Source organism: Grammomys surdaster, unplaced genomic scaffold (assembly GCF_004785775.1).
Source record: "Grammomys surdaster isolate TR1022 unplaced genomic scaffold, NIH_TR_1.0 167, whole genome shotgun sequence".
In the NCBI taxonomy this organism is placed as follows: domain Eukaryota; kingdom Metazoa; phylum Chordata; class Mammalia; order Rodentia; family Muridae; genus Grammomys; species Grammomys surdaster.
Window position 1 is genome coordinate 10,502,647 of NW_021604615.1, and position 14,180 is coordinate 10,516,826.

The 14,180-nt window shown below is 40.6% G+C and overlaps 1 protein-coding gene across 1 annotated transcript in view; it reads right to left on the minus strand.

Annotated features, from left to right (window-relative positions):
• Window positions 1–14,180, minus strand: part of Csmd1 (CUB and Sushi multiple domains 1) — a 1,525,237-nt gene that overhangs the window by 106,559 nt on the left and 1,404,498 nt on the right. Inside the window, exon 42 of the mRNA XM_028766288.1 lies at window positions 5,146–5,334. Within this exon, the coding sequence (XP_028622121.1) occupies window positions 5,146–5,334 (189 nt within the window). The remainder of the gene's footprint in view (window positions 1–5,145; window positions 5,335–14,180) is intronic.

The following is a 14,180-nucleotide window of genomic DNA, read 5'->3' on the forward strand; positions in this document are numbered from 1 at the left end:
AAGAGAAGAGAAGAGAAGAGAAGAGAAGAGAAGAGAAAGGGGAATGGTAGACTCAAAGTTATGAGATACCTTGTGCCTGAGACATTATAGTCACATGCTGGTTTCAATAAAAGATCAGAGACTAAAATGACTCAACTGTAGATCACCTGAGAAGAGAAAGGGTTATGTAGAGCTTTCTAGAAATTTGACAGTGGAATGATTAGGTAGGTTATGGAGTCAGACAAGTCTGGATTTGAAATGTAGCAGGACAAACATCTCTCCTAAGCTCACTTCTGACCAGCAGTGGGTGAGGGGTGGAGCCAGCTGACAGCTGGGATCTATGAATGGCCTCACCACACACTATCCTCACCAGCCGCTTACTGTCCTTGAGAATGGAGTTCCCTCCCCTCCAAACCTCTGTACTGAACTCTTTTCTACAAGGAAAGTCTGTTTTCCTCCCATCTAGCTATCTGAATGGACTTGGATTTTAATCCAAGTTATTGTTACTACCAACTTGCCAAGGGCTCATGTTGGCTCATCTGTGGGGTGGTTCCAGGATCTTCCTCATCATTCTGTTGGATATTGGAAGACAGAGACTGCACCCCTTTTTGGGCCCAACAGTGTCCCTCTACTAGTCTTTGTTGGGAGACCTGTTCTCAATGGGCGGTAAGGAGCTGCCAGCCCATAGATGGCACAGCACTGGCTATGCTGTAGGGATTATCTGCACTAGCATCCTTATGTATTCATGGCTGTTGCTTCACATTGACATGGTTCAATTTCCCTTGTGACCTTTTGCTTTTCAAGATGATCCTATCATTTTTATATTGTGACCACTCAACATGTAAGGTCATTTCCCATTGGATACACAGGTGTTGTACAGATATATGTGGCTAGAACACCCATACACATAAAAAGAATAATACATTTTAAGATACCTGTGAATTTGAACTATATTTATAACTACAAATGTACCTTTAATATGAAGTTATATTTAATTTAATAAATTGTAGTTTTAAAGTATATATTGACAATTGTAAATGTTCTTGAATTGATTTCTGTGCAATTATGTTAGTGGTAATAAAACAATCATTCTTTGAGTTAGGGATGGTATGTGTGTCTGCAATCTCAGAATTGAGAAGGCAGAGGCAGGAGAACACATGGAGTTTGCAGGCAGCCTGGATTAATTGGGAAGAGAGAAAAAGGAAAGGAAGGAAAGTAGGAAAGGAGGAAGGAAGGAAGAGATGGGGAGAGAAGGAAGAGAGGGGGGAAGAAAAGGAGGGAGGAGAGAAAATGCAAAACTTCTCAGGAAGTAGAGGCACATATGTAATCTAACAACTTGAGTTCATTACCCAAAACCCAGGTAAAAGTGGATAGAGAAAACCAAACTCTATTGTTGTCTTCATAAGAGTGTCATGGAACATATTGCGAGGCCAAAAACAGTAATAGAAAACCAGACAGAAATTCCTTCAGGTTCTTATTAAGACATATTTTTTATATATTAGTTGGTTATGTCCTTTGATTACAGTTTTTCCTTATGTAAACTAAAAAGATACTAATTTTATTTGACAGAGTTTTAAATAGCTTAACTTCTAAATATTTTCAGCATATTAATATGAACTTCTTTATTAGCACACTGGTAAGAGTGGTTCCATTCAAGTCTAACATTATTCAATATGACTGATCTGAACTGGACAGTTTCTAGTGTAGATACCCAGATGTTTTTCCAAGAACCTATATTTTTCTTCTTAAGGGTTTTGAGCCTCACAGGATTAGACCCCTGAAGACAGTGTTCAAAGCCCTGTAAAACCAAGGAGAGCACTTCTGCCCAGCCCAGAATTGGGGCATGGCTGTAGGGGTTAGACTGTGGATAATAAAGGACATGCTAAGAGAGGGGTAGGGTTTCAGGATGCTGTGTTCTCTGCTCAGGGCAATCCTACAGCTTTGAACAGAGAGTGAGTGGCATCACCATAGTATACAATCCTTAGCAAACAAGGACTCTAGTTTTAGTATTTCACAGGTAAAATGAGTTTTGTATTAAAATTGTATGCTAATTATTAAAAACTTAATCCAATATAGAGAGGATGCTAAACCTATAGTGAATACTTCTTAGAAAAGCCTCTGTAGTCCTCCTAATTGAATTCAATAGTTATGATATAATTTTGCAACACTGTTATGATTCAGGATATTTTAAATTTTGTGGCATTATTGCTAGGAGTGAACACAGAATACTGCATTTGATCTTAGCCAGAAGGTCAAGGTGTGCACTACAACCTTGCTTGGTGAGGGATTTGCCCAGAGAGCTAGAAATCTTTGGAGACAGCTCAGAAACATGCAGCAGCCTCTCCCAAGTGAATAGTGTGGAGACAACCTGGTCCAGAAGGACAAGCCAGGAGACTCAGCATAATCATGCAGTGAATTGCCCAGGTCAGTCATGGCTATGCACATAGCTACATCAGAAATCCTTGGGAATGGAACTGGATGGATTTCCCAAAACAGGCAGTCAATATATTATCTTGCATTGATTCTAGAGAGCCACATGACTTCCTTGAATAATTTCAATATCTATTTCCAGTCATATGCTGCACTGATAAATTTGGATTCCCCAGAACCCATGGAAATAGCTTTGTGTGACCTCAGTATTAAGAGGGACAGAGAGACCCCGAGAGTTCACTGACCTGCCAGCCAGTCTAGCTTATCAGTGTATTCTGGGCTCAGTTAAAGACCTTGTTTCAAAAGCTAACGTTGAATAAAGTGAAGTTGAGAGGAAAACAACTAATGCTGACCTCTAACCTCCTTCAAGCACATACATGCACATATACACTACACCCAGATATACACAGATATGCACAAAATATTTTAAAATTTAAAGAGGAAGCCAATAGAGATGGTATCACATTTAAACTACACCAAACAGTGCAGACTCTTAATTCTACTCAGTGGCTTTCTCCATCTTAGAAAAACCAAGCATAGAGAACAAAAGAGTTAACTCCCCATTAATATTAATGTAAAGCCAAGAAGTTGACCTCTTATGTGGGGATTGAAAGGCTCCTAGTTGAGACTAGAAATCAAAACAGTGTGAAATCCTGATAATTCCAAAGTAATTGAGAGCTGCCAATCTGAGGGGATGATATTATGGCAGCTCTTTTGGTTCATTTTGGTGAAGATGGGGCTCAATACATAGTCTTCTCATGTTCAGTTTCTTTTGCACTGAACTGCACCCTGACCCATAAACAAGAGTTTTCAAATAGAAAGTAGATGGGAATACTACTTAAAATACCTTAATGAGAAACAAACAAACAAAACCCTCAGACTTCCAGAAGCTATTTCATATGTAATTAAGTATCTGAATTTTTAACTACAGCCAAGAGGCTTCTTACCTTTATAGTTATTTTTAAGGTTATCAGAATAGAAAATAGAGGTGAGATAAGATTTAAAAGGACACCACATTTATTTATTTATTTATTTATTTATTTATTTATTTATTTATTTATTTCTGCTTCTGTACAAATTCATTGCTAGGTACCTTCTCTTCCCCTGCAATAGATAGAGGTGCTTAGCATTTCAAAGGACAGTGGAGGTTTCATTATTATTCATTCGAAGGTGCTGCATCTGCAATGCAGGATCCAGGCTTTGCAGTAACCTTGTTGCAGGTCCCTCCTCCTAGATGATCCACATCATCAGTTTGTTTTAGCTTGGCATTCCAGAGATGCTTAAGTCATCCTGAAAGTCAGGAAGCCCCCAGAGAAGCAGGGCAGTATAATGTCTGCTCAGAGGCAGAGCCAGCTGTGAGCCTAGAGGACACTCAACACACTCATCAGCACCCTGATGCCAGCAGCTCCTAGGAAGCAGGGTTACCTTGTGACTACCCTGGCTGGCTGATGGAGGTATGCTGAAGACAGGATTGTGTCCCTCCTTGTGGTTCTCAGCCTCCTGAAATAATGCAGGGCCAAGAAATTGTAATTTCTCCAGGCAAAAGTCCAGGAAAAGGAAAAGTCATGATTGTTCAGTGGTGGCCAGGACTGAACTGTGACAAGGACTACTTAATTATTTACACTTCTTCCCTTTCTGCCTACACCTAAGTCTCATGTTAGGAGCTCAAGGATGGCCGCAGTGGTTGTATGTGGCCATAACTTAGTGTCACAATTACTTGCGTCTTTAGTTGAGCTACTGAGAATAGGCAGCCAAGAGTAGGTCCATAGTGCTTCCAGGGTGTAGGCACTGACCCTAACAACTCCACAACAACCCTCAAAGTTAGGCTTCAGTTTTTTGGAAAAATTCCTACTGTGTGTTTCTGCTAATGCCGTTTCTCCTACTTCAAACGTTTTGTCTCTGATCAGCAAACACCATGAGCTAAGCCATTCAAGAACATGAACAATTTATTTTCTGGGACACAAATGCAGAGTGAAATTACTATAGGAGTTGAACAAACAACAGTGTGATGATTAATCTCCAGGTCAAGTAGGGGAGATTTCAATCCAGCATAGAAACAGCCTCTGAGTGCACCGTGAGGGGGTCTTCTACATTAGAGTAGTAGAAAGACTGACCCCAAATATTCCAGTATCACCCTATAAGCTGGGATCCTGGCGTGTTTGAAAAGGAGAAAGAGAACTGAGTACCAGCATTTCCTCATCTCTGTTTCCTGCCTAGATGCCTCATGACCAGATGCTTCCTGTTCTGGCCACCATGAATTTCTCATGGAAGGAAGATGCCTTCAAGTTCCAGTCAGAGTAAACCTTTCCTTCTTTAAGTTGCTTTTGTCAGGAAATTTATCATAGCAACACAACCAGTAACTATTAATAAAAGAAGACTTACCAGGATTAAATCCATTATCATCACTGTCTCTTGTAACCCCTGTGAAGGTGAAGGAGCCTTATTACCTCCCATTTTCTTTTTTAGGGCCTGTGATGATTGACAGGCTCTTGTGTCTGCAGCTGAGATTTTAATGTTTGTATTTAATACTTTGTTGTGTTTATGATTTCCTTAAGCATAAAGTCTATATGTTCTTTAAATTGCTACTGTGTGCTATCTTTCTGAAATATTTAGTAGAGTATCCGTGATACGTATTTGCTGGCTGAAATAATGAAGTACTACATATTCACTGAATAGATCCTAGACTATGTTCCTTGTGAGAAGCTCAGTTGTCCCCAAGGGAGATGAGGAACCTACCATCACACCGTGGGAAAGGGTAGTTCCAGTTTCTGTCAGTGCCATGCTGGCAGGTGAGCACAGGGTGGCCTAGCAAGATGTAGCCAGGATAGCACTCAAAGGAGATTGACTGGCCCACGCTGTAATCCGAGTTGATCATGAACCCATTCTGGAATGCCGGTGGGTCCGGGCAGTTCTGTAACTCATAAGCTGAAAGGAGAAATAGATAGCATCAAGCACCCAGCAGGGGTTGGACTCAAAAGGACTATAGAGGAGGAACATAGGAACGTAATTGCAGTCAGCTACTAAGGGTATAAGTGTCTAAAACTGTCTCTTTTATCCTGCATGTGTCAACTAATAACTAGTAGGAGGAGAATTAAAATCACATGCATTTAGTAACCACTTAGTGTGCATATCCATAGAATCATGGCACACACACAAAAGGAATTTGACAAGGTTTATTACATTGGCAAGAAATTACATGTGTAAGTTAAGTTAGAAATTAACCGAAGTGATAACAAAAAGACCTGTCTGAAATGCTGAATGAACACAGACCCAGTGTGTCTCTGATTTTAGAGGACACACCGATGTTCTCCATGCCTCCAGATCAAACCATGCTTTGTTTTGTTTAACTCAGTAATTTAGTACAAATAATATAGGAAATCCTCTTCATTTTATTTGCCTAGAAATATAGAACTGTGGAACCACAAAGCTAGCAATTACTCTTTGCATAAATGGTATAATAACCATTGTAGTTCATCATTAAAACAATTACGTTCTACTAGGTATAGGTGTTCACACCTTTCATAGATGCATGAAAAATAGAGGCAATTGGAACTTTGTGAGTCCAAGGCCATTTTTGGCTTTAGAGTGATTCTTTGTCTTAAATATATAAATATGTTCGAGTAAAGATTCTAGGATCAGGGCATGTGCTGGTCCCATGCTACGGCTACAAGTTTACCCAGGAATCAGGAATGTGAGCTACTCTACACATCACAAATGACACTGGCTAGTCTCAGAACTAAACTTCCTACATGCTGCTGTCCTTTTGACTCTGGAGCTACCAATGCATACAGGAATATCCTGACTCCCTTTTCAAAGACAGGTGATATACTGGAGAAAACACTGTGGAGGAAGTTGCTTAGTCTCCCTTCCATGTAGTGTACAGGCTCCTGTGCTGAATGTCATCAGGTAGGGAGGCAGTGGTGGAAAGTTTGGGAGATGGGGATCTAACTAGAGGAATGGCCATTGGTGCATGATTATCTTTACACAGGTCCCTTCCTTGCATGTTTCTTCCTATCCATCATGAAGTATATTGCCTTCTCCACACCTTCTCTTCACCTTTAAGCACAAAGGGTCTAGGCGATCATGAACTGAATTCTCAAAAACTATCAGCCAAAATAAACCCTTTCCCCTAAGATGCTTACTTCCGATAATATGTCACGGTGGCACAGAGGTAATTAACACAGAGACCAGGCAAGCCCCTCAAACATTGTTAGAAAGATCAGGAGTCCTAGGTACCCTCTCACAGACAATAGAACCCTGAAGGATAATGGAAAAGAGATGGCAGACTCACAAAAGTGTGAAGTGGAATCCAGTGTGCATATAAAATGTCCATTCCACCATTGGAGGTGAATGTGTGGCTTGAAATTCATAAAAACAATATTGGAAAGTACTCTGGGCTGCGATGCATCAAATACAAAGACTTTCTGTCTTTGTATGAACTACTTGAAAGACCATAGGAGAAATGAATCCAAAGTCTCACAAGCAGGCTGAGGACATGAATGAGCATTCCACAAGGAAACTCATCGAATGAAGCATGAAGCCACAGCATTAGAATGGGAGGCAGATAGAAGCTTAGACCTATGAGGCAGATCTGAGTACCTGCTGGGTAGTGAGACCTCAAGGTCTCAGCATTCCTATGAAGGCCCTGTGGAAAGATCCAACAGAAGCTGGGTGTAATCTGAAGGATCTGTACACTCTCTTTGTAGAGGGTCTTGAAGAACAATTGCCAAACATTAAGGAATATGGAATTTCATTATCAATGGTTTATTTGGAGAGGTACTAATATGATATGCTTTCTCTTCAGGATGACAGTATGCAGTGGCCATGGGTCATTGGCTATCTCATTTAAGGCAACATAATTGGCCATAACCCCACAAGAGCAATCTGGTCAGCATCATGGGAAGACTGTATTCTTACTTACACTAGCAATACTGTTTGCAGAAATCTCTGTCCTGAGGATAATTTCAAGGTAGAAAAAGCTAAGTATTTGAGTATGTCAATTGCAACATTATTTATATTAAGGTAATCCAAAAGTCTAAAGAAATTCTATCTGACATGATATTGAACACACTAATTTCAAAAGGTGTAGAAGAGATACCACAATTTCAGTTCCTAATTTTGTTTTTCTCTTGGGCTAGTGAGTGGCACAATACTCTCTTGTGATTGTGGGCAGTGACATGGAGCCTCCGTTCCCATCCAACTCTGTGGTTGCTAGGAGAAACCACCCACACTTGACAGTATGTTGTGATGCTAATCTGAGATGCTCCACAGACCTGTGTGTTAAGATACAGCTTTAGCTTACAATACTGTTAGCTTGTCATGGTTTCAATATGAAACAGGCTTATGTGTTTTAACTCAGTCTCCAGCTGATGGCCTATTAAGAGAAGTTGTGGAAACTACAGGGAAGGGCTAACTGGCTAGAGAGAGTCAGCATTTTGGTTGACGTTCAAGGATTACATGAGTTCCCCAGTCTGCTTTCCTTTCTTGTTTTTTCAAATATATTGATTTTAATCATGAATATGCATGTGTCTCTATGAGTATGTACCATGCTTGTGGGTGCCTGTGGAGGTTAGAAGTGTTGGATCCCCTGAAGCTACAGGGGCAGGTGGCTCAACCACTTTCAGGTCCTCTAAACACTGCTGAGGCATCTTTCCAGGTTCCTCTGCCACATGCTCTAGCTTTGATGTTCTGGCCCAGCACACTGGACCAAGTTACCTTGCCTTGAACCTCTGAAAGCACCCTTTCCTTAACATGTGCATCTCAGGCATTCTGCCATTGAGAAGAGGACATTACTATGTGCAGCTCGCAGTGGGGTTGTGAGGATGGAACAAAGGAGCTGAGATGCATGCATACTATGGGGACAGATTCTATGGGGACACATTCCAGTGTGTGTCCTCCTGTTCATCTTCAGCATCAGGAAGATGCTTCACAGACAGCATTGAAATTACATGATTGAACCTGTCTATGGATGGCAATTTAAAAAATACTAAAGCTGAGCTGTTGGCCTCACATGTCTTTACAAATTACTACAAATGTAATTCTTCAATGTCTCTAAGGAGCCTCGGAAGTATGCTCAGTGATCTACAGTAAGAAAACACAAATTAGAAGAGATTCTAGAACTTCAAACATCTCCAAAGAACCTTTGGCCTTGGGCAAGAGTTGCGGAAAAGCTTTAAAGAAGAGTAGGAACATCCAATGTGTTGGGCAAAAGAGCACAGTGTAGGGTGGAGAACAAGTAGTCTAGAAGAAGCAGAGCTCAGTCTCAGGAGCAAGGGTTCTGCCCTGCACAGGAAAACAGATATGAAGAAAATGAGCTCTGCTCAGAAAGACACATCTTGTACATTTTTTCTTTTGTATAGAATCTAGACTTAACTATCTAAGCTAGAATAGAAAAACTTCCTGGTCAAGATACTAGACTCTCCGGCCTGGTAGAGACCTAATATTCCAGGTGAGTGGTCAATTGCTTTAACTAAGGGTCACCTCTTTGGATGTGGACTCAGCTTAGGCCATACTAAGGACTTGGGCAGAATAAATAATGAAGTGGTGAAGTTTTCCTTCTTAGAATCCAACCCCAGTGTAGAAGCTTATGACCTACAGCCATAGAAAATGTCTATCTGCTTTCCTAGATTATTTCAAAAAGTATCTTTTTCCCTCTTTCCTTTCAATCTTTTTTTCTACGCATGCATGTTTTCCTTAATACTCCTGGCCTTTTTGCCTAACACATTGGATATCTTTTCTCTTCTCTACAGTCTCCTTCCCTGCCATGGAGCCACTAGTCCACCATGTGTCTGACCTCCATGCTGGTTTAAAACGCATGCCCCCCACACTACCATCTTCACTGCCTCTGCCATACAGATGCTGAGATTTACAGCTGCCTGCCCTGAGAATTTTTTTCTTTCAAACTCTCATAAAATGGACTTATTGTTTCTGTTGATTCAATGGTAGATTCTTTTTCTAATGGGACTAATATCCCCCAAAGGGGACCCTGATCCATCCCTCCACATACCACTCCCTGATATCCACAATCTGTTATTTGACTGTGAGTCTCCTTAGACATCTCTGTGAACCATATACCAAAGGGCCACCTCTGCCTCTGAGGGGGTTCCCTATTCTGAAGGCACTAGATGTAACCTTTGCTTGAGAACCATAAGTGTATCCACAGTGTGTCTGCCATTCACCCTCACAATGTTGCTTGAACTTCAAATGACTGTAGATGCAGGCTCTCCACAAGGGAAATTCCATGTAGTGCTCAACTGCAGGCCAAGATCTTTTGTCCAATATATATATATTTTTTCAGAATAAAATCACCTGCCCTACTCAGCTTTACTTTGGACACAATGAATATGATGGGAAAACCTATTCTTCAACACAGCTAATAAGACTGTTGGTAACACCCCCAAGGAAATAAGTAAAATGAAAGGTGATTTCCCATACTCAGGAAAGGAAAAGCAATTGAAACTACCTGCAATCTAACCTAGTCTTCATTGGGAACACCATTCAGAGTTCAGTTGTGTCCTGGAGGCTTGACATACAAGTATCACTCACAGAAGTATCCCTCACGAAATGAGATAGCCCTAGTGAACATCTCTCTCTCTCTCTCTCTCTCTCTCTCTCTCTCTCTCTCTCTCTCTCTCTCTCTCCATCTCTCTCTCTCTCTCTCTCTCTCTCTCTCACACACACACACACACACACACAAACACACACACACACAGCCTTTTATTAACTTTGTTGTAAAGCTTGCTGGATAATTTAAGAACTATAATTGGGTTTTCTTTAGGGATGGATGAAGCTGGGGCTGAAGGCAGCAGCCATTTCTACCCACATAATCAGCCTCTGTGACAGGCTTGAATTGGGGAATTAAAGTGGCCTTTCAGCTCGAAACTCACGATTCTATGCCAATAGCTGCAGGCTATTATAATAGTTGGGAAGAGAGGTTTTTCTTTTCCTAATAGCATCTAAGCTACAGATGGTGGCCCACACAATTTCTCAGTCAAGCACACACATAAGCTTGCAAGTTATTCACGTTGGCTGTTCTTGGAAACTGGCTGGCTGACACATCCCTTAGTAACCAGGGAGACCATCACAGCTCTCAGGAATACTTGCCTTGTACACAATCCCAGGTTACGTGACTTCTAGTCCAAGTGTCTCCTGATGAAATAAATAAGATTACTACTATAATTACTACCCAATCTAGACCCTGGGCAGCCTGAGGCCTTGTCTAGAACATCTTTAACCAGATTGCTTCTCATGGCCTGGACGACAAATGGTGTCTCAGGTTTGGTTCACCAAAGAGTAAATGAACAACTTTCATGCCATAAAGAAATTTTTCTCTATTGGCCCAAATGACCTCTGTTCCAGAAGTGACAAAAGAAGGATGAAGGAAGGTGACAGAAATAGTCCTTTTCCCTTCAGAAGAGCCATATCGAGAAAAGTGGCAAGTCTAGAACACTGGGCCCTCCTCTCTATGAGTCTAGTCTAGATCATAGGGAATCCCTACTTAGATGCACTTCTTCTAGCATAATAAAGGATGCTCTGGAGAAGATGGCACTGACTCAGTCATTTGTTGCCCACAGTTGGAAGCATTCTTATTTGAAGTCATTCTTCAGTCAAGAGCCTCACACAAAGAAGAAAACACACTTAGGTGAGAGGAAGCAGTGAGGCCCTGACAAGGTTTGCCCATAGAATTTCTAGGTGTTCACAACATCAGAGCGGGAAAAAGGGATTGAGCTTCATAAGTATATCAACTTCCCATGTCAATGATGACGTAAATGATGGCTGTGTCCATAGTAACAGTTAGTGTGCTAGTATGTCGGAATAAACGCTTCAGTGAATATTGCACAGAGAGGCTAATTGGTTGCTCCAAACTATAGCTCCCCCCTCTACAAAGTTAATTCACACAAAACTCAAAAGTTTTCTCATTGTAATCATAGACAAGCAGATTTTCCATATCCCATGGTCTTTAAAAACTATAAGTACTTAGCACACCCAGAAACACACACACACAAACCACAAAAAGTAAGGAAAACACTCGATATATTTTTACTTTTGATGGTTGAAGTACACAGAGTTATTTTTAAGGTTTTCATAATTGGACAAGTATTATTTCAAGGAGGCAGTATAATACAGGAGACAGAGAGAGAGAGAGAGAGAGAGAGAGAGAGAGAGAGAGAGAGAGAGAGAGAGAGAGAGAGAGAGAGAGAGAGGGAGGGAGAGACAGAGAAACAGAGAGAGATTTAACATCTCCAAAACCAAATGTAAAGGAAAAGGAAGTTCTTCAGCCTGACAAACTTCATAAGTATTTTCACAATAGAAGCACTAAGTCCTGCAGCATGTAGCCTCACCCTTCATGTGAAGCTGAGACAGCAGCCACTATCCATGTCCACGCCTCGTCTTCATGTTTTGTAAGTGCCTCATGTGACAGACAATAGAACCAGCAGTGATTGTTCTAATGTCTGTTTCATTTTCAGATTGATGCCTAGCTCAATAAAAAATAGCTACATACACTCACTCTTCCCAATACTTCACTTAGAAAAGGGACACAAATATTTCATGTTACTAATAGCAAAGTCTCTTTTCTAAGTCAATTAACTTCAAGACAGCTCTAACCACAAGTAGCATTTTTGACCTTTAAGCAGCCAAGAATATATGACAAAGCTGAGGAATAAGACACTTGCTGCAGACATCACTGTGAATGACAAGATATGTCCTCAAGATATATGCATCTTCTTATGAGTAATTGATTGTACGCAAAGCTTATAAATCTTGTGTAGAAACTATGAATGCCTATGTGTCTAACAAATCAATGTCAGGGTTTGTTTGCCAGTTTCTACACTTTATACAATGACAAACACCAGTAACCCATTACACTATCATCCCTGTTAGATATGACAGTCTATGAGAAATGAGCATGTCTCAAGTTCATGCTGTCATTCTTCATTACATAACTGATTTTCATGCTTTCTAGTTATAAAAATGAATTATAATAAATTATGCTTTTTGTGGCATCTTTAATGTGAATATTTAAAAACCAAGTGTCAAGTAGATAAAATATTTGCTCAGCCAACTAGATGCCTATATGGTTGTCCTTCAAGGGTATTCAAAGATCTGGATTCCAGAAGGCTAAGCAGGTGACATCACTGAGCACAGCCACATGGAGTCAGAGTCTGCCTCCACTCAACCCAATGCCTTATCCAGGGAAATGTTTCCAAAATTTTAATTTGCAAGAAGGGAGAGCCAACCCATGGGTACCCCTCAAATTGTGTGGCATCTAATTCCAGACATCAGTAATTTCTAACATCACAAACCATAGCAGTATGTGACCTTTTGTCTTGGTGATTCCTGTGTAGGCTTTACACGAGGTTACCTTGTCTACAAGTCATTTAGCCTACATTAAAGTAATTTTCAGAGATCTGGAAATTATCAAAAGTACCATTGAACAGTAAAATTATATTGATGAAGTAGTTTGGCAAGCAAAGGTAGCCGGGGACTCTAATTGAGGTCTATACTAGTTTCATTTCAAGGAAACTGAAATGTTGGATACAGAACCAGGGAACTCAAGAAGAGAGAAACCTCAAACGTGCTGCATCTGCTGGAGTTGGCAAATGGTTTGAGACGTAAGTAGGTAACAGCTTTCTTATTTTCTCAGATATTAAAATTATGCCAATTAACACTGAAATTTACTGTAGGGTAACCAATTACAATAGAATGATTAATAATGAAAGTTAATATTTCAAGTTAGGTCAAAGATGGGCCCGAAAATGGCAGTGTTAGTGATAATGCCCTAAGCAGAAGGACTGTGACCAGGTAATCAGAAGGGCTCTTGTTGGGTGACTGAAGCCTAAACCCAGCATTCCTCAGGAATGTCACAATGTAAGACTTAAGAGTCTGCAGTGCTATGTCCTTGTTCTTTCAGAAGGGAAACTGCTAGTGAGTGTTTTTAAAAGGCTTCTTTTCAACAACACAGAGCTGCAGAAGAGGTAAGCCTTTAGTCATAAATGATTTGCATATCAACATCTTATGGAAGAACTTTAAATATGAGGTTAAATTCTTTTTAATGACTCTCTCTTGGTAAGCGGCACCTATACTTCTGTTATTTTATATTTCTGCTGGAAGGAAGCTCAGGGTAAACAATATATGTCATTTGTGAATACTGATGGACAAGTCACATTCCAGGATCCAAAAAAGAAGGAGTCATCATAAGATCTGATTGTAAAAGGACTAGGCATGATGGCACACACCTTTGATGCCAGCACCTAGGAGGCATAGGCATGTTTGTCTCTGTAAGATCAAATCCAGACTGGTCTATGTATTGAGACTGTGTCTCAAAGGAAGGACAAAATGTCTCCAAAATAGCTCATTTTGTAAAGGCATTTGCTGCTGCTTGTGACCTGAACTCTAGCTCTGGGACATGCATAGTGGAAGAAAAAAAACACCTCCTGCAAGTTGCCCTTTGACCTCCATGTATGTGCAAATAGCACATGTGTCTCCTCTACAATCACTCCAAAAATGTGGATTTCAAACAAAGGTTTGTTCTTATTTTATATGCATGAACGTTTTGAGCTCATACATATCTGTGCATCGCAAGTGTTCAGTGCCCAAGGAGGCCAGAAGAAGACTTCTAGAACTAGAGTTACAGACAGTTGTGTGCTGCCCATGCAGGTGCTTGACCATGAAATCTGGCCTCTGCAAGACCAGCCAGTGTTCTGTTCTTTCATATTCTTAACCACTGACACACACACACACACACACACACACACACACACACACACACG